We start from the raw sequence: 25,414 nt of genomic DNA on the forward strand, positions 1-25,414 counted from the left end.
CACGGGGAGTGCCTACAAGCAAACTGGCCAACAAAGGCTTGTCCCGTGTGAGAGGACACACTTTGTTCATTCTCGGAACCTGGCTGTGTTACATGCTGCTGAGTCCTTCTACATACTGACCTCTCAGATTCTACGTCCAGCCCAGACTGGTCTCTGAGCTCCAGGCCAGAGAGCACTGGACATCCACGGAAATGCCCCCCAGACCCAGGCCTAGGCCCTCCATCCCACCCACACTTATTCGGCCACAGGATGGGACCATTACTGCCCCCCGGGGTCCCTTCTAGCCTCCCCCCACTCCATTCCCTTGAGCACCACCTAGTCCAAGCGGTCACCAGCCTTGGCCGAACCCTTCACCGGCCTCCTGTCGGGTCTCCCCGTCCACCCCTGTCCTCTCCAAACAAACCATCCTCTGGAAGAGTCAGTCTCATTTCCGACCCTTCTCTACGTAAACTCCTTGGTGCCTTCAACCCACCCTGGGACTAAAGACCAAATCCCCTGCTAGGCCTGGCCCAGCACCTCCTCTGCCACGGAGGCTCCTCGTCCCCCACAAGCGCCCTCTTTCCTCCCACTGAGGCCTCTCCACAGGCTGTGCCTCCACCTGGAGCGCTCTTCCTCTCGACCCTTTGCTTCACTAATTCCGCTCAGCCTCAGTATGTAGGCTCAAGAGTTACCTCAAAAAAAAAAAAAAAAAAAAAAAAAGAAGAATAAACAAGAATAAACCGACTTCCCTGAGGGAAACATTCCCAACTAGGCTGGATTCCCTGTTACACAACCTCAAACACTCTGCTTCTCCTGCGCAGCACCTGTATCAGCTTGCAGCTCCTGGGGACGACCTGTCCCACGTCCTGAGGAGGGCAGGAAGCAGGCCAGCCCTCCTCACCACCATGTCCCCATGTCCCCGCACCCACGGCACCGCCTGGATGGGGAAGGTGCTCACAGATGCCACTGCACACAGGTGCTGAGTGAACGAATGACAGGTGCCCGAGCCTGAAGCCACTCCTGGGTCCCTCTGACGGTTTTGTGTCCTTGAACACATATAACATCCACCTTATAGATGGAAAAATAGGGGTCTCAAACATGAAAGAACACTACATCCAGAGGCCACGTGCTACAGCACAAAGGACTCCTAGTGTCCTGGGCTCAGTTCCCTGGCACGTGGGTGCCGGCGCCCTGGGGTCACACTCCCAGCACCGTCCAGGGCTGAGCTCCTGCAAACCGGGAAGAGAAGGACCTGTGGGCGGGGAGCACTGCCTGCAGGTTCTCCAGGGACTGCATTTCAGAGCCAGTAACAGGAAGCCCTCGCTGAGCAGCTGAGATATTTCCAGAAGCACAGCCAAGCGCTTTCTGCCTCCTCTCTTTAGTACCTACTTCGGCTCCCACAGAAAAGCTCTGAAATGCCAAAAAAGCCTGAGTAAACCTCTTCCATATATCTATGACTCCAAGCACAAGGCAATAACCTCCATTTCCCCATCACAAAAATTAGCTCTTGCTTAGAACTTAGGTAAACGAAAAGTGACCCGTGTGGCTGGGGGTACCGCAGCATTACTCCTAGTAGAGAAACACTGGAAAAAATAAATGCTTACCAGTCACAGCACAACAACGTAATGGAATATTCTAAGGTTAGACAACCTAATTTCATGTTTGTGGACTTTGTCAAAATATGAAAACTTTCACACACGTCAAATACAGATGAGAAAGGCTAAGTCAAATCATCTGTTGACCCAGATTTCCCGCAGATAACATTTGGGGGAGAATGGAAAGGGGCAGCAGAGCTTGCATCTGGTCCTGTCCCCCCAGCCAGGGGACAGTGACAAGTCCTGCTCTGCCTGGGTCACAGGATGACGGTGGAGCACACAGAAAAGCCTGCAGGCAGATGCCTAAGCCTGTCTTGACAAATGCATGTCTGGGACGCTGAGGAGAGAGAAGGGCCAAAACGGAGCTAAATGCAGAACACGGGAGCTTCTCTCCACTCCCTCCCGAAGTCCAGGAAAACACAACTCCAGAGGCAAGGCCCCAAGGTTCCAGAATATGCACAGGAACGGACAAGAAGGAAGTTGATTAGAGCAGAGAACACAGAGATGTAAGCGCACAGAGGGGATGCCAGACGACCCAGCACCGGGCGTCATACCTGAAAAGAAAAGCCTGGTAGAGGGTCTAACAGGGAAGACCCGGCAGGGAGGCTGACTTAAGAGATGCAACCACAGGTACTCCCAGAGGTGGGAGGTGAGCCCCGCTGGAGCCCAGGGTACAAGTAAAACAGTCAGACCCCGGCAGACAGGCTAGAAAGAACTACTGACAGGTATGCAGAAAACTGAGCAAAGGAAAACATAATGTGATCACTAACTCCAGGAAAAGCAAAAGGCTGTATTAGAAAGGAAGTGTAATCACAGCACACTAAACGGGTCCGCCATCAAAAATATCTGCAGTCAAAATAAGACAAACTCAGAATGCCTACTCAGCCAAGACTGGGATTAACCGTGTTGAAAGAATGGAGGAGATGGAAGGGAAATATGTGGGTGTACCTTCCACAAGAAAAAGTCTATAGAAAGTACCTAAAATTGGAGGAAAACACTAACAAAGGAAACAGCCAGGAGCCTGGGAGCAGGAGGTGGCAGTCAGGAGAATTCAGCTACTTTCGGCATATGACATGCGGTATACTATGTGACTTTTTAAACTATACACATGACAAAAAATCAAACGGAAACGTAAAATTAAAATAAGTAGGGATTTCCCTGGTGGCGCAGTATATAAAACTCCACGCTCCCAATGTACAGGGGCCGGGTTCGACCCCTGGTCGGGGAACTAGATCCCACATGAATGCCACAACTAAGAGTTTGCATACCTGAAATAAGGAGCCCGCCTGCCGCAACTAAGGAGCCCACCCGCACAACCAAGTAAATAAATTAAGAAAAAATAAAATAGGACTTCCCTGGTGGCACAGTGGTTGAGAATCCGCCTGCCAATGCAGGAGACATAGGTTCGAGCCCTGGTCCGGGGAAGATCCCACATGCCACAGAGCAACTAAGCCCATGCGCCACAACTACTGAGCCTGTGTTCTAGAGCCCACGAGCCACAACTACCGAGCCTGCGTGCCACAACTACTGAAGCCCACGCGCCTAGAGCCCGTGGTCTGCAATGAGAAGCCATAAGAAGCCAGCCCACCACAACGAAGAGTAGCTCCCGCTCGCTGCAATTAGAGAAAGCCCGCATGCAGCAATGAAGACCCAACACAGCCATAAATAAATAAATAAATAAATAAATATTTAAAAGAAAGAAAGAATATAAAGTAATTACCAAACACACGTAGCAAGCTGAAGTGAGAGAGTAGCAGGGACATGGCAGGAAGAATGGGCCAAGGTGGATAGACTTCTCCACCGGGGTCCTGGCTCCTTGTCTGTGCTTTTCTACCAGACAAAGCAGAGAGGGCAGAGGGCAGCCCGGAGGCCTCCTGAGGGGCTGGCAGAGGGGGCCCCAAGTAAACACTGGTGAAATTAATGTCCAGATAAATACAGCAGTAAGGAAAAGAGGGATGTTAAAATATGACTGGGGTGCATGGTCTTTAAAGAGATGCAAACATTTTCAGAACTCTCTGGGACAGTGGCTCTCCAAACATGACCTCAGGACCAGGGGCAGCAGCATCGCCAGGAACTGTGCCAAGGAAACAGGCCCCACTCAGACCAGATCAATTAGACACTCTGGGGCAGCCCAGCAGCCAGTGTTTACGGGATCTACAGGTGATTCGGATGCGTGTAAACATGTGACATCAGGCCACAACTCAGCCACTTCAGGAGTGTATGACAGCTGTTCTCAACCAACCAGTGCAGGGACCCCAGGGGACCCTAGTGTCTGAGGAAGGGGGTTCTGCAAGATCAATGCTAGTTCCATAACATCCTAAGACGTCCTTTGCCTTCTTTCATCACACTTTCTCCCAAATGTACCGTGGAGTTTTCCAGAGGCTACATGACACAACAGATCACTTGCAGAAGCAGATATTAAAGAAACCAGCTCTCATCAATCAAGCCAGACATTTAAGACATTTGCCAAAATGTAAGATAATGCCACTTCTCTCACTATTTTAGAAAACAGTTATTTTTCCAAAAAATGCCATTAATGTTAACATGTGATAATTATTTTTTAATGAACTAATAAAAAGATACTTTAGGGACTTCCGTGGTGGTCCAGTGGTTAAGACTCCACGCTCCCAAAGCAGGGGGCACAGGTTCGATCCCTGGTCGGGGAAGTAAGATCCCACATGCCGCACCGCACAGCAAAAAAAAAAAAAAAAAAAAAAAAAAAGATACTTTAAATGTTTTTAGTTTTACTTTCTAATACAGCAGAGACCAACAGAAATAGCCCACATAAACAAAGGCTCTTTGGTACTCAACAACACTGAACAATGTACAGGGGTATGAGACAAAAAGTTGATGAATCAGTGGTCTAAGGCACTGACAACCTACATACACAAGGAGTCTCCTGCCCATCACCCAAAGGTCACAATATATACTGTACCATCTTTAAAGGCTTTCTACATCACTAGGAGTGACAACAGGATCTTTGTGGCTTAAACCAACCCCACACAAGTCCATTTTGCTGCACTCTGTTGATACCTAAAACCCACAGTGAACGAACCTCAGGACCGCAATGTGCAACACCTGCCATACACACTCAAGGCATGTGTATGTACACACTCCACAGCAGCACCCAGCCATTTTCATGACAAAACACAAAGCATAAAATACATGAAGTTGCCCTGAAACAAGAAGTTATTTTTAGGTCCCTAAGCATTTCTAAGGTCCTTTCACATATTTGTTCAAGTATGGGTTCATCCCATTTGAGTACTGTCAGCAGAGAGAGGAAAGGGGCTCTCTCTAAATTCCCTTCTCAGTGAGCCTGTGGGCTGAAGAAGATATTCACGCCCCTTGGGGGAGCAGAATCTCCTGATAAATAAGAATATGGTTTTATCACAAGCTATTCCTAGTTTAAGAGGAGTTTTAATTTCCCATTTCAACCCCTGTGTCAAAGAGAGGGGTCATTGCATACCCTGTGTACTCGATGAACCAACAATGCTAGACGGGGCACTGAGTCAATAAGAAGGAAAACCTGGGTGCATAGGTGTAACATTCCTTTCACTTGTTTGGGAACAAAGGAGTTTTTTTGTTTCTTTTTGTTGGCTGTTTTTAAGATTGATAAAAGCCACACAACCTAACATTCCGTACAAGATGTAGTATAGATTACATCAATGAGCTTCCCATATTGTATTTTTCCTTTTATTTTTAAATACGTCAAACTCACTGAAAAAGTTCGAGGAACACAAGAAACACCTACATCCCTCCCCTAGAGTCAGCAATGACTAACATCTTTCCACATTTGCTGTAAGTCTCTTTCCACACACGTGCTTTTCCTGTGGGACTGCTGAAAGTAAACCACAGACGTCCTGATACCTCTCTAACCCTGCCACCATGTATTTCCTAGGAACAAGACCCCCCTACATAATGACAACAGTATTATGACCCACAAGGAATTTAACACTGTTATTATCAAGTGTTCCATCTATACTCAAAATTTCCCAACCATCCCAATAATGGCCTTTGTAGTTTTGTTTTTGTTTTCTTTTAATCCAGCATCCAGTCGAGGGCCAGGCCTTGGTGGTCATGATTCTTTAGACTTCTTCAATCTACGTGCCTGACTCTTTTAATGACACTGATATTTTATTTTATGTGGGGTTTTAAAATATTTATTTATTATTTATTTAGGCATCACCAGGCATTTATTTATTTACTTATTTACTTATTTATTTATGGCTGCACTGGTTTTTGTGCTGTGTGCGGGCTTCTCATTGTGGTGGCTTCTCTTGTTGCGGAGCACGGGCTCTAGGCGTGCAGGCTTCAGTAGTTGTGGCTCACGGGCTCTAGAGCACAGACTCAGTAGATGTGGCATATGCGCCTAGTTGCTCTACGGCATGTGGGATCTTCCCGGACTAGGGATTGAACCCGTGTCCCCTGCATTGGCAGGTGGATTCTTAACCTCTGTGCCACCAGGGAAGCCCTGCACCAGGTCTTAGTTGCAGCACTCAGGATCTTTAGTTGCGGCATGCGGACTTCTTAGTGTGGCATGTATGTGGGATCTAGTTCCCCGACCAGGGATTGAACCTGGGCCCCCTGCATTGGGAGCGCAGAGTCTTATCCACTGGACCACAGGGAAGTCCCACAACACTCATATTTGAGGCGTCCAAGCAGCTGTCCTGTAGATGCCCTACAGCATGTGTCTGATTTTTTTCTCATTACTTGACTCAGGTCAAACATTTTTGGCAAGAATGTTGTCCCTCCCACTGCATCCCATGGAGGGGCATTGTCTGTCCACTACTGGGGAGTCTGAGTTTGATCACGTGCTCAAGGCGGAATCCACCAGATTTCTCCAACGTAAAGAGAGCTTTTCCCTTTGTAATCAATCATCACTGGAAAGACACTTTTGACTGTGTGAGTATCCTGCCGTCCCTGCTGCCAACAAAGTGTTTAAACCACGTTTTTTGACAACCACTGATGATCCTTGCCTGAATCAATTATTACCTTGGTGGTTGCAAAATACTGATTGTCTAAACCTTTCCGACTTTCTACCTTAACTGGCATTTGTCTATAAGAAGCCCCATGCCCCCCCTTTGGAGTATCACTATGAGTGATTTTTATTCTCTGTGCCATGGACTTTTTAAATTCAACGTATCCATGATTGTTATTCTTTTTTGTGCTCAAAATGCCCCAGATTTGTCCATTAGGAACCCATTCAAGCTGCTCTTTTTTCTGACATGTCCCCATCAATTTTTGAACACTTCCTTGCTTTCTGGTACAAGATAATCCAGGCTCACATTGAATTTTCCCTGCCCAGAACCTGGAATACATCATTTCTCTAAGGATCCCTGATCCCTTTAGTGGAAAATGGTATTTGGCAACCAAGATCTGGGGACTAGGTGTACTCAGTGCTACTGGGGTATCATTGCCCCTAGACCCTCTCAGGAAACAGGGTTAGGAATGTTTGTTAATCATGTATTCATACTCATACCTCCGATTTAAATCACCAGACAGCAGGGTCCTTCCTCACCTCTTCTTCACATTTCATCTCTTTCCTCCCAGAGAACCCTGGTTCCCAACACCAGTACATGTGCTCATTTTATCCTAAAATACGGCCAAAGTCACCTCAGAACTACTACTCTGATCTATCAACAACAAACCTACTCTGTAGTATATTTCTCTGTAGTTCTTTTTTTCTTCTGAATATATCCCACTAAAGGAATACAGAGTGCTGTGTGTGTGGCTGAAATTACTCTTTCTTATGTGGTTATGTTATTAATTCAATATACTTCTAGGTTCACCTGTTTCTATTTGAATTCAATATTAGTCTTTTTTTCTATCATTGTTGTTTTACTTTTTGAATATGCAGAATATCTGCATGGTTCAAAAAGTCAAAATTATATAAAAAGGCATACTTGGATAAGTTTCACTCCCATCCAGATCCCTTACCCCTTGCCCTCACCTACTTGGATAAGTTATTTTAATTAGTTTCTAGTCTATCCTTCCTATGTTTCTTTTTGCAAAGAGAAGCAAATATATATAGTCAAAATTTTTTTCTATTGAAGTATACTTGACTTACAATATACACATATTCTTACTTCCTCTTCTTTCTTATTTCACACTCTTTCTCCCTTCTTTTCTTTTCAGTCAGGCCCTGTCCCGGAGCCTCTGACTATGGAAACCTCGGACGGGTTGAGGATCAGACTAGAGGCTGAGAGGGTAGGTGAGGAGAAGAGCCTGCTCTGGGGGTCAGGAGGGTCCTTCTTCTTCCTGTCAGTTCCTCCTCCTCTGAACTGAAGACTGAAGTCCATCACTCAGTGTTCTGGACCTCAGATCTTTTTTTTTTTCTTTTTCTTTTTTAAATTGGGGTAAATTAACCATTTTTAAGTATACAGCTCTGTGGCATTAAGTACATTCACACTGTTGTACAACCATCACGATTATCCATCTCTGGCACTTTTTCATCTTCCTCAACTGAAACTTTACCTATCAAACACTAATCCCCCGCCCCCAGCACCCACCATTCTACTTTCTATCCCCATTGTTTACTCTAGCAGGCCTCCTATAAGCACCCATTCTTTCCTACCGCATAGTATGCATATTAATTTGTATCAATACTTTCTTTTTTCACTTAATACATCTTAGAAATAACTCTACCAGTTCATAGGAATCTTCCTCTTTTATTTTTGCAGCTGCACAGTTCTCAGTTAAGTTGATGTACCTTGGTTCACTCTTCCTGGGTGGACATCTAGGTTGTTTCCACTTTTATATTACAAATAATGCTGCAATGAATAACCCCGTGCATCTGGTGTTTTGCACCTGGGGAGGTACATCCTCAGGGTAAATGACTTTTATGTAGGAAGTGGGACTCTGAAGCTGAGGGTAAATGCACACACAGATACTGCCAAGCTCCCCTCCAAGAGGACTGTACCACCCTGCACTCCCACAGCAATACGACAGCATGCCTGTTTCCCAAAGCCTCACCAAGAGAATGTGTTCAAGCTTTTATATATATATACGAAGAGTGAGAAATGCTATCCCAGCAATTTTAATTTGCATTTCTTTTATCATAAGCGAAGCTGAGCATCTTTTCATATATTTAAGGGCCATTTGTGTATCTTCTTCTGTGGAATGTCTTCATATCTTTTGTTCATTTTTCTATCAGCTTTGGTCTCTTTTCCTTTTGACTTTTTTTTTTTTTGGCAGTACGCGGTCCTCTCACTGTTGTGGCCTCTCCCGCTGCGGAGCACAGGCTCCGGACACGCAGGCTCAGCGACCATGGTGCATGGTCCCAGCCGCCCCGTGGCATGTGAGATCCCCTCGGACCGGGGCACGAACCCGCGCCCCCTGCATCGGCAGGAGGACTCTCAACAACTGCGCCACCAGGGAAGCCCCTCCTTTTGACTTTTAAGAGTTTTTATATCAGCCTTTTATCTGTGATTCACATGTTTTTAAAAAATCTTATTGAGAGCTCCTACTCCAGAACACTGGGGCCAAAGAGGTGCCCTGGGCTGGCTGTGCTTCCCGCTTCTCCCAGATGAAGACCTGTGCTCCTGTGCGGGCATGGTCAGGAGCTCCAGGATGGACCTGACACAGAGCCAGCCATCAACTCTGGCAGAGCCAGGAGGCCAGCCATCCTCTGCTCAGATCTCTCCCGCAACTCACACCTTCAAACCATCCTCATCTGTTTGTCAAGTGAGAAAAATATTCTCACTGGTTGAAGTTTTTAAAGGTACTTTAGTAGGCTTTCAAAGGAAATGCTAATCTCTCTAATCAGTGTAAATTTTTATTTACTTTTATTGTGGCTCAAGCAATCTATGAGTAAAATTAAAATTACCATTAAAAAAAATTTTTTTTTGGCTGTGTTGGGTCTTCGTTGCTGCACGCAGGCTTTCTCTAGTTGTGGGGAGTGGGGGCTTCTCTTGTTGCAGAGCACAGGCTTTAATTAAGCATGCGGGCTTCAGTAGTTGTGGCATTCGGGCTCTAGAGCGCAGGCTCAGTAGTTGTGGTGCACGGGCCTAGCTGCTCCGCGGCATGTGGGATCTTCCCGGACCAGGGATCGAACCCGTGTCCCCTGCATTGGCAGGTGGACTCCTATCCACTGCGTCACCAGGGAAGCCCAAAATTACCAATTAACTTGACAAATATATAAACAACAAGGTCCTACTGCATGGCACAGGGAACTATACTCAATATCCTGTGACAAACCATAATTGAAAAGAATATGAAAAAGAATATAAATATATATACAAAACTGAGTCACTTTGCTGTACAGAAGAAATGAACACATTGTTAATCAACTGTACTTCAATAAAAAAATTTTAATTAAAAAATTCAAAATTAAAATATATATGATTAATCAGTTCACTGGCAGGAAGCTTAGTCTAAACAACAAGGTTTATAAAACATCCCTGGATTGCTAGTGACAGTAAAATGCTAAGCCACTGTTCTGTTTACTGATCCAGTGACTTATGGCAATAAAAGGCCTTTACAGTCCTGAACAATGCCTCTGGTCCAAACACATAAACGACCTGCCAACAGATGCAGCCAACAGGTGCCACCACATCATTCATAACCGGAGTTTTAGGCTTTAAGCTGGTTAAACTCGCTTAAAGAAAAATCAGAATAACGTATGTGAAATAAAAAAGAACAACGGATCATGAAAGCCTCTGACATCCACACCATGGATGAGGTGAGGTTGGGTGAGGTCCCAACACCATAGAGCCCTAGTTCAGAACAGGGATATGAACAGGCAAGCTCACTTCTGACTACAGCAGGACTATTTACCTGTGGGCACAGAAGGCTCTAAAACTTTTGTAAATGCTTTTAAAAATTATCCAACAAAAGAAAAAGCAAAGTAGGTCATTTAACAAACTAGAATTACAGGAGTTATATATCCTTAAATCCTTCTGAAGACATGCGTCTTTAAAAAATAGTTGGGACTTCAAGAAAATAGCTAAAAATACCTGGGATTTTAGAAATCCCAAATAATAGACACACAGACACTGTATGCAAAAGGACTTAATATGCATCGTGACAGTGCTTCAAGTAATTCACAGCTAATAATACTAAAATGTTATTGGCCCTCTGGTTTGTCTCATATTTAGAGCAGCCATCCAGGACACCTTGCCCACAATATGTCCCTGCTGAAAGGGGGCAGCACCCATTCCAGGCTTGCTGCTCTCAGCCCAAGGTTCCGCTTGCCCAGCAAAAGGATTACAGACAAGGAGCCAGGACAGCTGATCCATCAGCACAGACAGGAAACTGGCTCAACATTAGCTCTGGTTTTGAAACTTACGAAAAACACACCACCACAAGATTGTAACCAGAGTAATACCAACTTGCCAAAAACAAGTATTAAATATTTAGACAGAAAAAACAAAATGTACCTACTGAAAAAATTTCTTTTTCTCCCTAACCATGATACTGAATCCATTTATACTAATTGACTAATCTCAAAAGCTTTTGAAACTTCCAATGCAATCAGTGCAATTCTTTTCACCAGGAAGTTCTTACTTATGTTAGATGCTGATGAAAGCTCAATGCCAACCTTCAAGAATTACAGGCATTTTCTCATATGCATTTCTCCAAATATCAATAAAAATTAAAGGGCTTCCCTGGTGGCGCAGTGTTTGGGAGTCCACCTGCCAATGTAGGGGACACGGGTTCGAGCCCTGGTCTGGGAAGATCCCACATGCCGTGGAGCAACTGGGTCCGTGCGCCACAACTACTGAGTCTGCGCACCACAACTACTGAGTGCGCTCTCGAGCCCGTGAGCCACAGCTACTGAGGCCCGCGCGCCTAGAGCCCGTGCTCCGCATCAAGAGAAGCCACCGCAACGAGAGGCCTGCGTGCCACAACAGGGAGTGGCCCCTGCTCGCCACAACTAGAGAAAGCCCACGCGCAGCAACGAAGACCCAACTTAGCCAAAAATAAATAAATAAATTTTAAAATTAAAATTAAAATTAAAATTCCATCTTCAATAAGCATCTGGGGCTTCCCTGGTGGCGCAGTGGTTGACAATCTGCCTGCCAATGCAGGAGACATGGGTTCGAGCCCTGGCCTGGGAAGATCCCACATGCCGCGGAGCAACTAGGCCCGTGAGCCACAACTACTGAGCCTGCGCATCTGGAGCCTGTGCTCCTCAATGAGAGGCCGCGACAGTGAGAGGCCCGCGCACTGCGACGAAGAGTAGCCCCCGCTCCCCGCAACTAGAGAAAGCCCTCGCACAGAAACGAAGACCCAACACACCCAAAAATAAATAAATAAAGACATTAAAAAAAAAATAAGCATCTGAACATGCTAATTCAATGTTCTATGCAGTTTTAAAGTTTACTAGAAAATCTGAGTTTCTTTAGATGTATTTTGTATATTGATCTAAAACCTTAACAGAGTCAAAGTAAAACCTGTAAATATTTTGTCTTTCGCGTCTATTTACATTTTTTATTTCTAAAGATGACAATGAAATTTTTTACTAGATTCCTTTTTATACTGTTTGAAATTTATGGTATACGTACAGGCACTACTTTTCAGAATAATTTAAATGAGTAACATAATAGAAAATTTGGCCAATACTTCAAATAAAACCACCCCATTTCCACCACATGCACCCACACAACGAAAAATAATTTTTTAAAATACATTTATTTTATTTATATATTTTTGGCTGCATTGGGTCTTCGTTGCTGTGTGCGGGCTTTCTCTAGTTGCGGCAAGCGGGGGTTACTCTTCATTGTGGTGCACAGGCTTCTCATTGCAGTGGCTTCCCTTGTTGCGGAGCATGGGCTCTAGGCACGCAAGCTTCAGTAGTTGCAGCACATGGGCTTCAGTAGTTGTAGCACACGGGCTCAGTAGTTGTGGCTCACGGGCCCTAGAGCACAGGCTCAACAGTTGTGGCACACAGGCCTAGTTGCTCCGTAGCATGTGGGATCTTCCCGGACCAGGGCTTGAACCCGTGTCCCCCGCACTGGCAGGCAGATTTGTAACCACTGTACCACCAGGGAAGCCCCCCAAAATAATTTTTAATACTTCCTTCAAGGCTTTTATTTTCACATGGATAACTTTTACCCAGTTAAAATCGTGGTATACATACAATGAATTTATATACGACTATTCACTTATATCAGAAGTGATAATCTAGGCTACTCTGGAGACTTTGCAATTATCATAAAAGTACTTTCAATGGCCACCTAAACAGTCTTCAGTGGGTGCCTAACCCTTTTGTCTGATATTTCTATTATAATTAATGTTTAGACCCTGTGCCCAGAATTTAAACGAAATAAGTGTTTGAAAAGGAAGCAACCCCTAACTTGGTGCCCTTTACAATGTGGTCTGTGAAGTCCACGTGGAATTTAATTCTTCCTAAATGTTAGATCCTACACTGGAATAATCCCACATGACTCTGAATCTCCCTGAGGACAAGTAAGCCTTAGGCTTCCATTAAAGTACAGCTGGTCCTCTGTATCTGTGGGTTCCACATCCACGGATTCAACCAAGGATCAAAAACATTTTGGGGGCTGGGGCTGGGGGGACTTCTCTGGTGGTCCAGGGAAGTTAAGTTAAGACTCCGCACTTCCACTGTAGGGGGTATGGGTTCAATCCCTGGTCTGGGAACTAAGATCCCACATGCTGTGCAGAGTGGCCAAAAAAAAAAAAAAATTGGGGGAAAGAAATTCCAGAAAGTTCCAAAAAGCAAAACTTGAACCTGCCACCTGCTGTCAACTATTTACATAACATTCACACTGTATTTACAACTGTTTATGTAGCATTTACATTGTATTAAATATTATAAGTAAAACAGAGATGATTTAAAGCATATAGGAGGAAAAAATTATAAAACAAAACAAAACCAAAAAAATCAACAGAACATTGTAAATCAACAATGTTTCAATAAAAAATATTATAGAACAAAAAATAATAAAGTATATGGGAGGATGTGTATAGGTTATATGCAAATATCACACCATTATGTATAAGCAATCCATGGATTTTGGTATCCAAGGTGGGTAAGTCCTGAAACCAATCCTACCCTCCATACAGAGGGACGAATGTATACATCTGAGATCTTCAATTTTAAAAAACAGGTCAAAAAGCAGGTTCAAAACAACAGACATGGAATTATACCATTTTTGGACAATGAAGCATTATTACATATATTTTAATTTACACATTAAATACTTAAATAGTTATCTCTGGATGGTGGATTATAAGTGATTCTTATTTTTATATTTTGCTTACTGGTGTTACTTACTTTTATTTTTTTAAACAATGAATATCTGGGACTTCCCTGGTGGTCCAGTGGCTAAGACTCCATGCTCCCAATGCAGGGGGCCTGGGTTCGATCCCTGGGCAGGGAACTAGATCCCACATGCCGCAACTAACAGTTCGCATGCTGCAACTAAAGATTCTGCACACTGCAACTAAAAGATCCCACATGCCGCAACGAAGGTCCCCCATGCAGCAACTAAGACCAGGAACAGTCAAATAAATAAATAAATAAACATTTAAAAATAATAATAGAAAATAAACAATAAACATCTATAAAAATAATTTAGCTTCTACCCAATATGACCTCAGTTGTGTACTTCTAAACAGTTATGTGTGTGTATATAAAAAAGTCTGGAAGGAAATGCACAAGAATGCTAATGCTGTTTTTCTCGTGATAGTGGGATTATTGGTAATTTTTTGTTTTATATTTTATAACACTCTGTATTTTCCAGTTTTTAAAAATAATAAGCATGTGTTACTTTTATACTATGAAAAAGGCATTTTTTAAGACACTAACAAAATTGCCTGGGATCCAAGCACAGAAAGGAACGTCATCTGCCTTTTAGCAATTCCTCCAACACACAGACCCAGACACACACACACCACCAGCTCTCACATGCATCTGCTCCCACACGCACACTCATTCTCTCTCACACACACACATGCAAACCCAAGACTAGGACAGAAACTGGAAAGGAAACTGAAGCAACTAAAAGGTGTGGCCAAACGTCCCCAGGGAGTTCCAACTGCCCACCAGCAGAGGAATGGAAAGGAATGAAAAGCAGGGAGACCTTCTGTGCATTGACACCTCCTCCAGCAGCCTCCTTTTCCAAGTGCTGAGGAGGATGGACAGGGCCCACAAGGTTACTGAAGGGCATTCACGGCTCCAACGTGCAGGGCTCTCTGGAAAGGACCCGTGACTGTTAAAATGTAAATGCTTAAGTGAGTATTATACTGTGAAAATAATCTTTACAATTATAACTTATTCCTTTGAAAAATAACACCAAAAGAAATGAATCCTTTCTCACAATACTCTCACAGTTTATTTTACAATTTCTGCTTTATGATAAGTTGGTGATGACTACAAAAGCATCAGTCCTCTCAGTACGAAGGGGTCACATCAACGAGGAATCTTCATAGACAGTCAAGGCCTTAAAGAAAACCTACTGCAACTTCAGAACTAGTGCCTGGGCACATCTGACTATAAATTCCTAGTCAAGAAAATACAACCAGAAAGCTCCTCTGTAGTCTTCTTTCCCCTTTCAATTCCTGCCAACACTGTGTTCTATTACACCACACCTGATCTATCACCAGATGAGGTAATGAGAGCCAAACACACCATGACATTGCTAAAGAAAGAGGGACACAAAAGCCACCTGTATTATGAATGGGAACTGCTTCTATTAAAAATTCAGATAATCCACTTAAATAATTTAAAACACTTCCTTCATAAACAGATTACATGAAAGATACTGAAAGCGCCACCTTTGAAAATTTGACGATAATCAAGATAATTGAGTTGCGACCATCAAGGACAGTAATGTGACCGGCCTAAGAGACTCATGAACTCAGTATTTTGAAATCTCAAGGTGGAAAGTACAGCAACTTATGGTCTTTATTGCTGTTACCCAGCTTATCCAAACTGTTCCTACAGTTTAAAAAAATCATAAATGTTTAAAAAAGAATTCTTATCTTTTAGAGATATATACTGAAATATTTATGGGTGAAATGATATGTCAGGTATGTGCTTCAAAAGTAATCTGGGGGTGGGGAGTAGGGAGTTCACAAATGAGCCAAGACTTCGGAAACTGTGCAATGGCTTGGGGGCAGGTAGAGTGTTTCACTAGACTATGCTCTCTACTCTTATGTATGTTCAATACTTTTCATTTAAAAAAATTAAAAATATTTATCATGAGGTAGAATTCTTCACTTTTCTCTAAATTATTTCACTACCAAGGAATATTTCTTCTCTTTGCTCCTCTATAATGTATTCTGACATTGGACTTGGAAAAGCAAGACTGAGTCATAATAAAGGCTAGCAAAGCTTACACAGACACAAAAATTAACCTTTTGCTACACTGTTAATTAGCTGTTCCAAAACAAGAGCTCTCCTCCACCATCCCAGGAAGCCTGTCCAAGTCCGGTACTTAGATCACATCCAACACTGCTTCTTCCTGAGAAGTCTGGGGCAGCAGACAGAAGGGGCAATGCCACAGGAGATCTCCCTCACTTGCCCATCCCCACCAAATCCTGAGTCATCCTGGCCTTACCCCCAAACTTAAAATTCCACCAGGGGCTACCAGAACAAAGAATGTTGACTCATTTCTACTTTGTATTTAGAAAAAGCTCAGCCCCCAATAACAACCCCAATTTTTTCCCACTGTGATCAATAATAATGATACAACAAAAGGTGGTTCTCAAATGAAAATGGTTTTATTAAGTCAATAAGATGAAACTTTGTGGGATTATTTAGGGACACCAAACCTAGGAAGTTGAGAGCCACCTAAACATTATGAGCCCAGAAGACCTAGGTGTAGTCCCTGTTATTGCACTGACAATCTGTGAGGCCTTGGAAAGTAACTTAACCTTTTTGGGCCTCCAGTTTCTTACCTGTAAAGTGGGATGAATCCCTTCTGCCTCCTACCACCTCAGAGAAAGGTTGATGATCCAGTGAAAACATAAATGAGCCTCATATAAGCTATAAGGCACTCTATTAAGGTCAGATTATGGTAAAGAAGAACAAATGTGCCATTTTCCTAACATTCTTGATTGGTGTAATGAGGAAGGGAATGTTTGCAGAGAAGACACATCACACTAATGAGAAACAACCAAGGATACCCAAGGTGCTCTCCAGCCGAGGGGCAAGAAGGAAAAGCATCAAAAAAACTGAGACCAGGACTTCCCTGGTGGCTCAGTGGTTAAGAATCCACCTGCCAATTCAGGGGACACAGGTTCAATCCCTGGTCTGGGAAGATCCACACACTGTGGAGCAACTAACCCTGTGCGCCACAACTACAGAGCCTGTGCTCTAGAGCCCACGGAGCCACAACTGCTGAGCCCACGTGCCACAACTACTGAAGCCCGCGTGCCTAGGCCCCGTGCTCCCCAACAGAGAAGAAACCGCAATGAGAAGCATGCACACGGCAACAAAGAGTAGCCCCCGCTCACCACAACTAGAGAAAGCCCACATGCAGCAACAAAGACCCAACGCAGCCAAAAATAAATAAATAAAATATTTTAAAATTTATTAAAAAAAAAACAAAAAACGTAGACCAGCAATCACAATCCATACTAACCATACAGGAAACTGTCAGTCACATATCTCTCTTTCTGTCCATTACACTGAGATGGAAGACCTGTCCTGAGCAATGTCTTCAACCCAGAGCTAAACAGGAGCTCACAATGACCTAGACGCCAACATTCAGGATGCCCAGAGGGACATGCCCACGCTGAAAACTCAACAAGGAGCCCTGACTCAGGACGACCCAGTTCTTTACATGACAGCTCAATGGACACTGTGAATACTCAGGGGGCACACAGATCCTTTATAAAGGTTCTTAATGTTACGGCAGACACTCTAAATAGCAGGTTGTCCATTTTACCTCTTGGCTTAAACATGCATATGTACCTGAACACCCACTTAACAAATACCCACATGTATGAAAAGTCAATAAAACACAGAAACTAGCAGATCAACCTTCTGTGATTTCCCACTACTAAGTAAACTATTTAAAAATGAACACCAGTAACCTATTTGACGTCTATCTGGGTTAACAGCAGAACATACACAGCCCTGCTGCTGTCTCCACGTGAACTTTCGTAAGTACTGAGATGGGGGAAGGCCTGGATCTTAAGGCCCACCTTCTCCCAGAGCAGCCGCAGCCCTGGGAGCTGCACAGGACTCCTGCCACACTGCCCTGTGCATTCCCGTCACCTGTCCAGCACCTCACCTGTCTTACAAGGGTGGAGATGGCCCTAATGGAATTCTGCTCGAGTTTGTATTCACCACTGTGCTCTTAGGCTCATTCCCCTCCCTATGGGGTTCATCCCTTTCCCCTCCGCACAGAAGGTATGGAAATGATCGTTGTTCACGTTCATTGTCTCCCCAACAACGAATCTACCTAAAACATAAGCCAAACATACACAGTAAAGTAACTGCGCTCAAAATAGATTAACATGATCTTAAGCGTACAAGTGCAGCCTGGCCTCTGCAGACCGAAGAAGTGAATTACTTCAGCCAAAGCAGACCTGGGCCCTCAGTTGGGGGAACCGCTGGCACTTCTCCATCCAGGGAGCACTTTTATCCGGCAGCCTAGGGGCATGTCCCCACGCCAGGAGCTCCTCTCAATTTAGGAAAGATCCGCTTGTGTGGCTTGGGATGGCAGGGAAAGAAACTGACTCCCGGGAACAGAACCTCTTTAAAGGGGGAAAAGGTGCTTCAGCGAAATTCAACCAGAGGTGAGAGCAGACGAAGTGAATCAAAAGAGAACGCGGGACCTGCACTCCGCGAACACCGGGACCTGCACTCCGCGAACACCGCGCGGGGCCCGTCTGCCACGCTGCGAGTTACCTGTTCTGCCCCATAGACGGTGGCGAACTGGACGAAGTCTTCGATGCGGACGAAGCCGTCCCCATCCCCGTCCAGGGCATCAAATACGGCTCGGAGGCGGGGGCCGTCCTCCGGACACCCCGCGGGCTCGCTCGTTAGGGGGCGGGTCTGGCTAAAGTCCGAGGGCCGATCCGGGTCCCCAGGACCCAGCTCCAGGGCCGGCTCGCCCACCGCGGGGGACGCAAAGGAAGGAAAGAAGTCGACCTCGCCCCTCAGGTGATGGCTGCGGCTGAAGTCCTGCGCGCAGACAGACGCGCTGTGCGGGGGGCCGTCACCCTCCGGCTCCGTCGTCCAGGAAAAGAACGGGCCGAGTTCCGGCAACGGCGGGTCGGGGTCGGAGTCCCGGCTCGAGCGCTGCGGCCGCCGCTCCCGCCCTGGAGCTTGCCCAGCATCCGCGCCGGCCGCGAGGTCCTGCGGGCCGAGCCCAGGGCGCGGGGCGGGGGCGGCGGGCGCTCCGGACCCACCGGGCTCTGGGTCGGGGCCCGGGCCGCCCGCTGGGGAGGCCGGCCAGCTCGGGTCCATCTTCATGGGCGCGCCCCCAGCCGCGGCGCGGGCCCGCGAGGCCAGTGATGCGGCGGGCGGCGCGGGCGGCAGACAAAGGCGCTCAGGGCGCGGCGGCGGGCGCGGGCATCCCCGCGGCGGCGCGGGCGGGCGCGCGCGGGGCGCCCGGACTGCTCGGGCTGGCGCTCGGGCCCTGCTCCGCCTTCGCCCATCTTCGCGCCGCGCCTCAGCTGTCCTCGGCCCGGCGGCGCGGCGGGCGCGGGCCCATGGCGGCGGCGGGTGGCCGAGGGAAGTCGAGGGGGAGGACGGGGAGAGGACGCCGAGGAGGGGGACGCCGAGGAGGGGACCCTGAGGAGGAGGAGGAAGAAGACCCTGATGAGGAGGACGACGCAGAGGTGGACGCTGAGGGGGACGCAGCCCAGGCGGACGACGAGAAAGCACCCGAGGTACCGGAGCGCACGCCACCGCCCTCGCCCCGCCCCCCGTTCGGCATGACGTCAGCACGTCGCGCCGCACGCTGGCCCCGCCCCTCGCAGCTTTATTATAAAGGCAGGCGCCGGAGCGGCTGCGTGGTCTGGGTTTTTCGATCCTTCGCTGTATGCTGACGTGTGGGAGCAAGAGGTGGGTGTCCTCGGAGGCTGTGGGCCCGGGCGTGACGTCATCGACCCACGCACGGGACGGATGGACTGAGTCCTGCAAGTGTAAAGCGCTCCCACAAATTGATAAGCAACGAACACGATTCTAATGGGGCGGGGGAAGTGCAAGTTGCGCCCTCCGCAGACGCCCGCCGCGCGGAGAAGTCCAGGCGTTGACCTGCGGCAGCAAGAGCAGCCACCGCCTGAATGTGGAAGGGCTCTGAAAATGAGGTCCATCACTTGTGACCGAAGGAACGCGTGGCCAAACACTGAGACCTTTTTTTAAATCTATGACAAGGGCTTTTTTCCCCATAGGATATCCAGTGTTCATCACCGGTGTACAGTCAAGCCTCCCAAGCACTGCGGCTGTCTTTGACAACTGACATCTGTTTCTCTAGATGTCACTATCGTCAGTGGGGACACAGGGCGCCAGGCAGCAACATGGGAACCTTGAAGCAGGCATGAAATCGGAGACATGCTGGATAGGAGCCGGTGAGCTGCCAGGCCTCAGGCGAGGTGCACTTAACATTACAGGCTCCATTTAGAGCCTGTAATGAGATGTATCGGGGAAAGCACCAGCACTAGGTATGTTCATAAGCATCTTTGGCAAGAACCAAAGGAAACTGAACCTGTTTCCAAGTGTACCGTGAGGAGCAGTGTGTTAATTAACTGATTCATCTCCCATGACAAAATCCCAGGGCACGTGGCACCAGATTTTGTGAGGTTGGCACTGGGGAAAAGAAGGGCAAGGGAATACCGCCCCGCAACCCAAAAACTATATTCTCAATTTCTTATAAGAGCTGTATGCTTTCATGAGGAAGATACTGCATTCAAAGAAAATAAGTTATCTCCAGTTTGGCAAGAATCTGAAATTGGACTGGTGCCTTTGGCCAGATACAGTTTTCAGAGGTAATTATAGTGATGTGTCAACCTTTCTAAATAAGGGTATTAATATGGGGGAGGTAAAACCAAATGAGGCGAGGGCTGCGCCCTGAGGAAGCAGCACTCCTACTGCTGCTGTGCCAATTCATGAAAAATCTTCATTCCTTGGCTGGCTGATGCACCCAAACAGAACCCCAGCATGGAAAGCATGCACCTTCCTGCTTAGAGCACTTCAAGAAACTCTGTTCCTGAAATATTAAAGGTAACAAGTTCCTGGGCACTTGGACTGGGCGTTTGGACCTCGAGCATCCCCTATAGACATTGTTTTAATATATGAATTTATTTATTTATTGTTGGCTGCGTTGGGTCTTCGTTGCTGCGCACGGGCTTTCTCTAGTTGCGGCAAGCGGGGGCTACTCTTCGTTATGGTGCGCGGGCTTCTCATTGCGGTGGCTTCTCGTTGCGGAGCACAGGCTCTAGGCATGTGGGCTTCAGTAACTGTGGCTCGCGGGCTCTAGAGTGGAGGCTCAGTAGTTGTGGTGCATGGGCTTAGCTGCTCCATGGCATGTGGGATCTTCCCGTACCAGAGAGCAAACCTGTGTCCCAAGCACTGGCAGGTGGACTCTCAACCCCTGCTCCACCAGGGAAGTCCTCCCTTTAGACATTTTTGATCTCTAACATTCAAGATGAAATGAACCAGCTCAAGGGAAGCAGCCCCTGCTGCCATTTTAACCTGCTCCTCCATGCCCACCCCGTGCACATTTTAATTTAGCCATGTAACAGGTACACAGAAGAGGAAGGGAGAGGGTGGGGTGCAGCTTACATCTGTTGGCTTTTGGGTCTGAGTGAATGTCTGTGAAAACCTCCCTCTGTGAGTCTTTCTTTTTGAAAGGTACCTGGGTTAAACACTTATCTTTTGGAACTCTCAAGCAAATGGGTCTCCTTGATCCCTCTTCCCTGGTGACCTTTGACCTATGGAGAAAGATGGGAAAATGAAGACCAGCAAGGTGACTCAGCAGATTCTTAGCTGTGTAGCACAGCCCTGTTGGACCTGACAAGGGAGCAAAGGGAAAGTAGGTCAAGAAGCCTCAGTGGAAGAATGCACGTCTCTCCTGGGATAGGGCCTCTCCACCACCTGGGTGAGATCTGGCCACTTACAGGAGGAAGGGGAAGGTGACAGGCAAGGCTAAATTTGATCACAAATCTATCTTATTTAATGCACATTTTTAAAAACCAGGAGGAAATACACCAAAATTACAGTAAACATTACATATGATTTCCCCCATTTTTGCTAGTCTGATGAACTTAAAACAGCAGCTCATCTTGCCTTATTTGAATTTAGCTGAATGCTAATGTGGTTGAGTGTTTCTTACTGTGTTTACTGACCACTAGGATCTGTGAAATGCCCAATTGTAGCACTTGCTTTTCTTTTGGGTTCTCTGACTTTTTCTTTAGGTAAAATCCCTCATATGTTTTTTTGTTTTGTTTTGTTTGTTTGTTTGTGGTACGCGGGCCTCTCACTGCTGTGGCCTCTCCCGTTGCAGAGCACAGGCTCCAGACGCGCAGGCTTAGCGGCCATGGCTCACCGGCCCAGCCGTTCCGCAGCATGTGGGATCTTCCCGGACCGGGGCACAAACCCGTGTCCCCTGCACCGGCAGGCGGACTCTCAACCACTGCGCCACCAGGGAAGCCCCCCTTATATGTTTTTGATGTTGCAAGTATCTTCTCCCTGCCTGTGACCCGTTCATGAACTCTGCCTGTTGGGGATGATTAGACATAAATCTTTCATTTTGGGTAGTCAAACCCATCATTTTTATCCTTGGTGGCTTTGCTAATCATAAGGAAAATGGACTTTTCTATAGCTGGTGCTAGTTGTCTGTACAGAAACCTTACAACTAGATCCCTATGTCATATCAGATACAAAAATAATTAGAGTGATCAAAGACATAGCAGTGGAAAGCAAGGGAATTCCCTGGCAGTCCAGTGGTTAGGACTCCACGCTGCTGAGGGTGCAGGTTCGATCCCTGGTCAGGGAACTAAGATCCTGCAAGCCACAAGGTGTGGCCCGAAAAAAAAAGCAAAACTTTAAAACTTTTTTTTTTTTTTTTTTTTTTTGCGGTACGCGGGCCTCTCACAGCTGCGGCCTCTCCCGTTGCGGAGCACAGGCTCCGGACGCGCAGGCTCAGCAGCCGTGGCTCACTGGCCCAGCCGCTCCGCGGCATGCGGGATCTTCCCGGAGCGGGGCACGAACCCGTGTCTCCTGCATCGGCAGGCGGACCCTCAACCACTGCGCCACCAGGGAAGCCCAAAACTTTAAAACTTTAAGAAGACATTGAAAAATATCTTTATGACCTTGGAGCAAGAAAGTTTCGTACACAAGAATAAAAATTACAAACCATTTTAAAAAAAGACAATGACTTAAAGTTAAATACATTAAAATTTAAGCTTTCCAAAAGTAAAGGTACACAAATCAAATAGAGGGTGGGAGGGCTGGGGGAGAGGGAAATTTGTTGAAGTGAAGGAACCATTTCATATATTGATTGTAATGGTGGTTCTATAACTGAATGTGTTTGTCAAAATTCACAGAACTGTACGCTGCAAAGAATGAATTTTACTGTATGTAAATTATGCCTTAGTAAAAATTAATTTAAAAAAATTTTCCTTCTGTTTGATGAAAGACACACTTAGTCTGCTCATGCTGCTGTGACCAAATGCCATATACTGGTTTGTTAAAAAGCACATTTATTTTTCATAATTCGGCAGTCTGGGAAATGCAAGATCAAGATGCCAGTGTTAACCTAAAACAATTAAAAAGTCAGTTATTTTACCAGCAACATGGGTTTATTCAGAAGCTGCAAAGAGTTGTAATTGGAGACATGCAACTATGTCCAGCAAAGGAAAGGAAATGCTTTTTTTTATAGGGGAGAAGGAGTTGAGAGGAGCTGTCATAAACAAAGAGCCCATTGGAGGAAACTGGGAGTTCTAGGTGCAGTGGCTTTTCATTGGCTGAGTTGTGACAGTCTTTCATTGGCTGGACTGTTGCTGGTCAAAGAGAAATTGTTTCTTCCGCCTGCTGGGTAGTAAAGTAGTATCCCTTCCTGCTGGGACACGTTGGGATCTGTGCTGATGTTAAGTGGTATGTGCATGAAAGCTCCCCCTTCTGGCACCCTGGTTCCATTTTGATGAGGTTTCCTCTTACTACTTTTCACACCTGCAAATTCCTTCCTGTTGAGAGCTCTCTTCCTGGCTTGTGGTGAGGGTCTCCTTCTAGGTGTGTCCTAGCATGGTGAAGAGAGCCATCTCTCCCTCTTCCTCTTTTTATAAGGCAGCAATTCTATCATGGGAGGTCATCTACATGAACTCATCTAATGGTTATCTCCCAAAAGGCCCCATCTCCAAATACCATTGCTTTGGGGGCTAGGGCTTCAACACATGAATTTGGGGGGACACAATTCAGTCCATAGCAACTGGGAAGAGATATTTAAGACAGATGTAACTGACAATGAATTTATTTCCAGAATACACAAGAATTCCTCAAAAAACAGTAAAAGAACAGCAACCTAGTAGAAAAATCAGCAGTGAATACAAAAAAGCAGTTCCAGAGGAAGAAACTCAATTGGCCACTAAACATATAAAAAGATGCTTAACCACACTGATAATCAAGGGAATGAGTAACGATAGCATTTGACATCAATCAGTAGAAATTAAGTCTGATGTTAGCCAAGTGTGGGGATTCACAGAACTAATACAGCTGAAGCTCTGTGTCCCCTTAACCTGGCACTCCTGCTTCTCCACCTTCAGGTCCAAGAGGAGGCAGGAAAGGGGTGTTTGAGGCAGCCCTGGTTTCCATAGTCCCGTGAAGAGCTTGCTGGCTGGCTGAGGGGAAGTCTGTTGCGATGGAATACTGAGCAGTTTCAGCAAATGGATCACATCCTCACACAACCACATGGGCAGACTTCTAAAACAAGCTGTGTGAGAAAGCAAGTTACAGAACAGATACTGTGTAATACCGTTATTGCAAAGTTTCAGAACACATCATCAATACATATATTGTTGTTGAACACCTTCATTTGTAGTAAAAATACCAAAACGAAAATGGGAATTATATTGAGGGGGGACAGAGGAGGAAAGTGGTAAAAGGTAGCTGTACCTGTAACATTTATTTCCTCCAAAAACAGGCAGACTGGGAATAAACAGGACACAGTACCAATATCCGGTAAACATGGCGGGTGAGTACACGTGCGTCCGGGCTTGTCCACATATTTTAAGGATTTCATAATTAAACACTTTTTAAATTCAGTAAGTAAATCCTGTACCCAAAGTCTCAAGATATCTACCTCTATTTATAGCTTTTCCTTTCGCAAGTATGTCGTTAAGCTGTTTGGAATTTTTTTTTTTTGGCTGCGTTGGGTCTTCATTGCTGGCATGGGCTTTCTCTAGTTGCGGCGAGTGGGGGCTACTCTTTGTTGTGTGCGCGGGCTTCTCATTGAGGTGGCTTCTCTTGTTGCGGAGCATGGGCTGTAGATGCACAGGCTTCAGTAGTTGTGGCACATGGGCTCAGTAGTTGTGGCTCACAGGCTCTAGAGGGCAGGCTCAGAAGTTGTGGCGCACACGGGCATAGTTGCTCTGCGGCATGTGGAATCTTCCCGGACCAGGGCTAGAACCCATGTCCCCTGCCCTGGCAAGCAGATTCTTAACCACTGCACCACCAGGGAAGTCCCTGGACTTTTTAAAAATGTGGTGTAAAATAGGGACCCACTTTTGTTTCTCTCACTTAATGAGCTGGTTTCCCAGAGCCATCTGTTCTTCCACCACCTATTTGTGAGACCATCCCTATCAACCATTTGAAGATTGAAAGTAATTTGTGTCCAAGGTGGAGTGATGTTGGGAACCCAGACCAGAGAGTTGTGGAGCAGTTCTCGGGGTGTCTAAAGAAGCCCACCTCCCACGGGGACAGG

General features: G+C 46.1%; 1 protein-coding gene across 3 annotated transcripts in view; it reads right to left on the reverse strand.

Moving 5' to 3' along the window:
• Positions 1-19,032, reverse strand: part of RAB11FIP3 (RAB11 family interacting protein 3) — an 81,398-nt gene extending 62,366 nt beyond the window's left edge. For all 3 annotated transcript variants that reach the window (XM_060078489.1, XM_060078488.1, XM_060078487.1), the window contains exon 1: positions 18,400-19,032. In XM_060078489.1, the coding sequence (XP_059934472.1) occupies positions 18,400-18,966 (567 nt within the window). In that variant the 5' untranslated portion in view covers positions 18,967-19,032. The remainder of the gene's footprint in view (positions 1-18,399) is intronic.
• Between the last annotated feature and the right edge of the window lie 6,382 nt (positions 19,033-25,414).

The sequence above is a fragment of the Mesoplodon densirostris genome, chromosome 16, assembly GCF_025265405.1.
Source record: "Mesoplodon densirostris isolate mMesDen1 chromosome 16, mMesDen1 primary haplotype, whole genome shotgun sequence".
In the NCBI taxonomy this organism is placed as follows: Eukaryota; Metazoa; Chordata; class Mammalia; order Artiodactyla; family Ziphiidae; genus Mesoplodon; species Mesoplodon densirostris.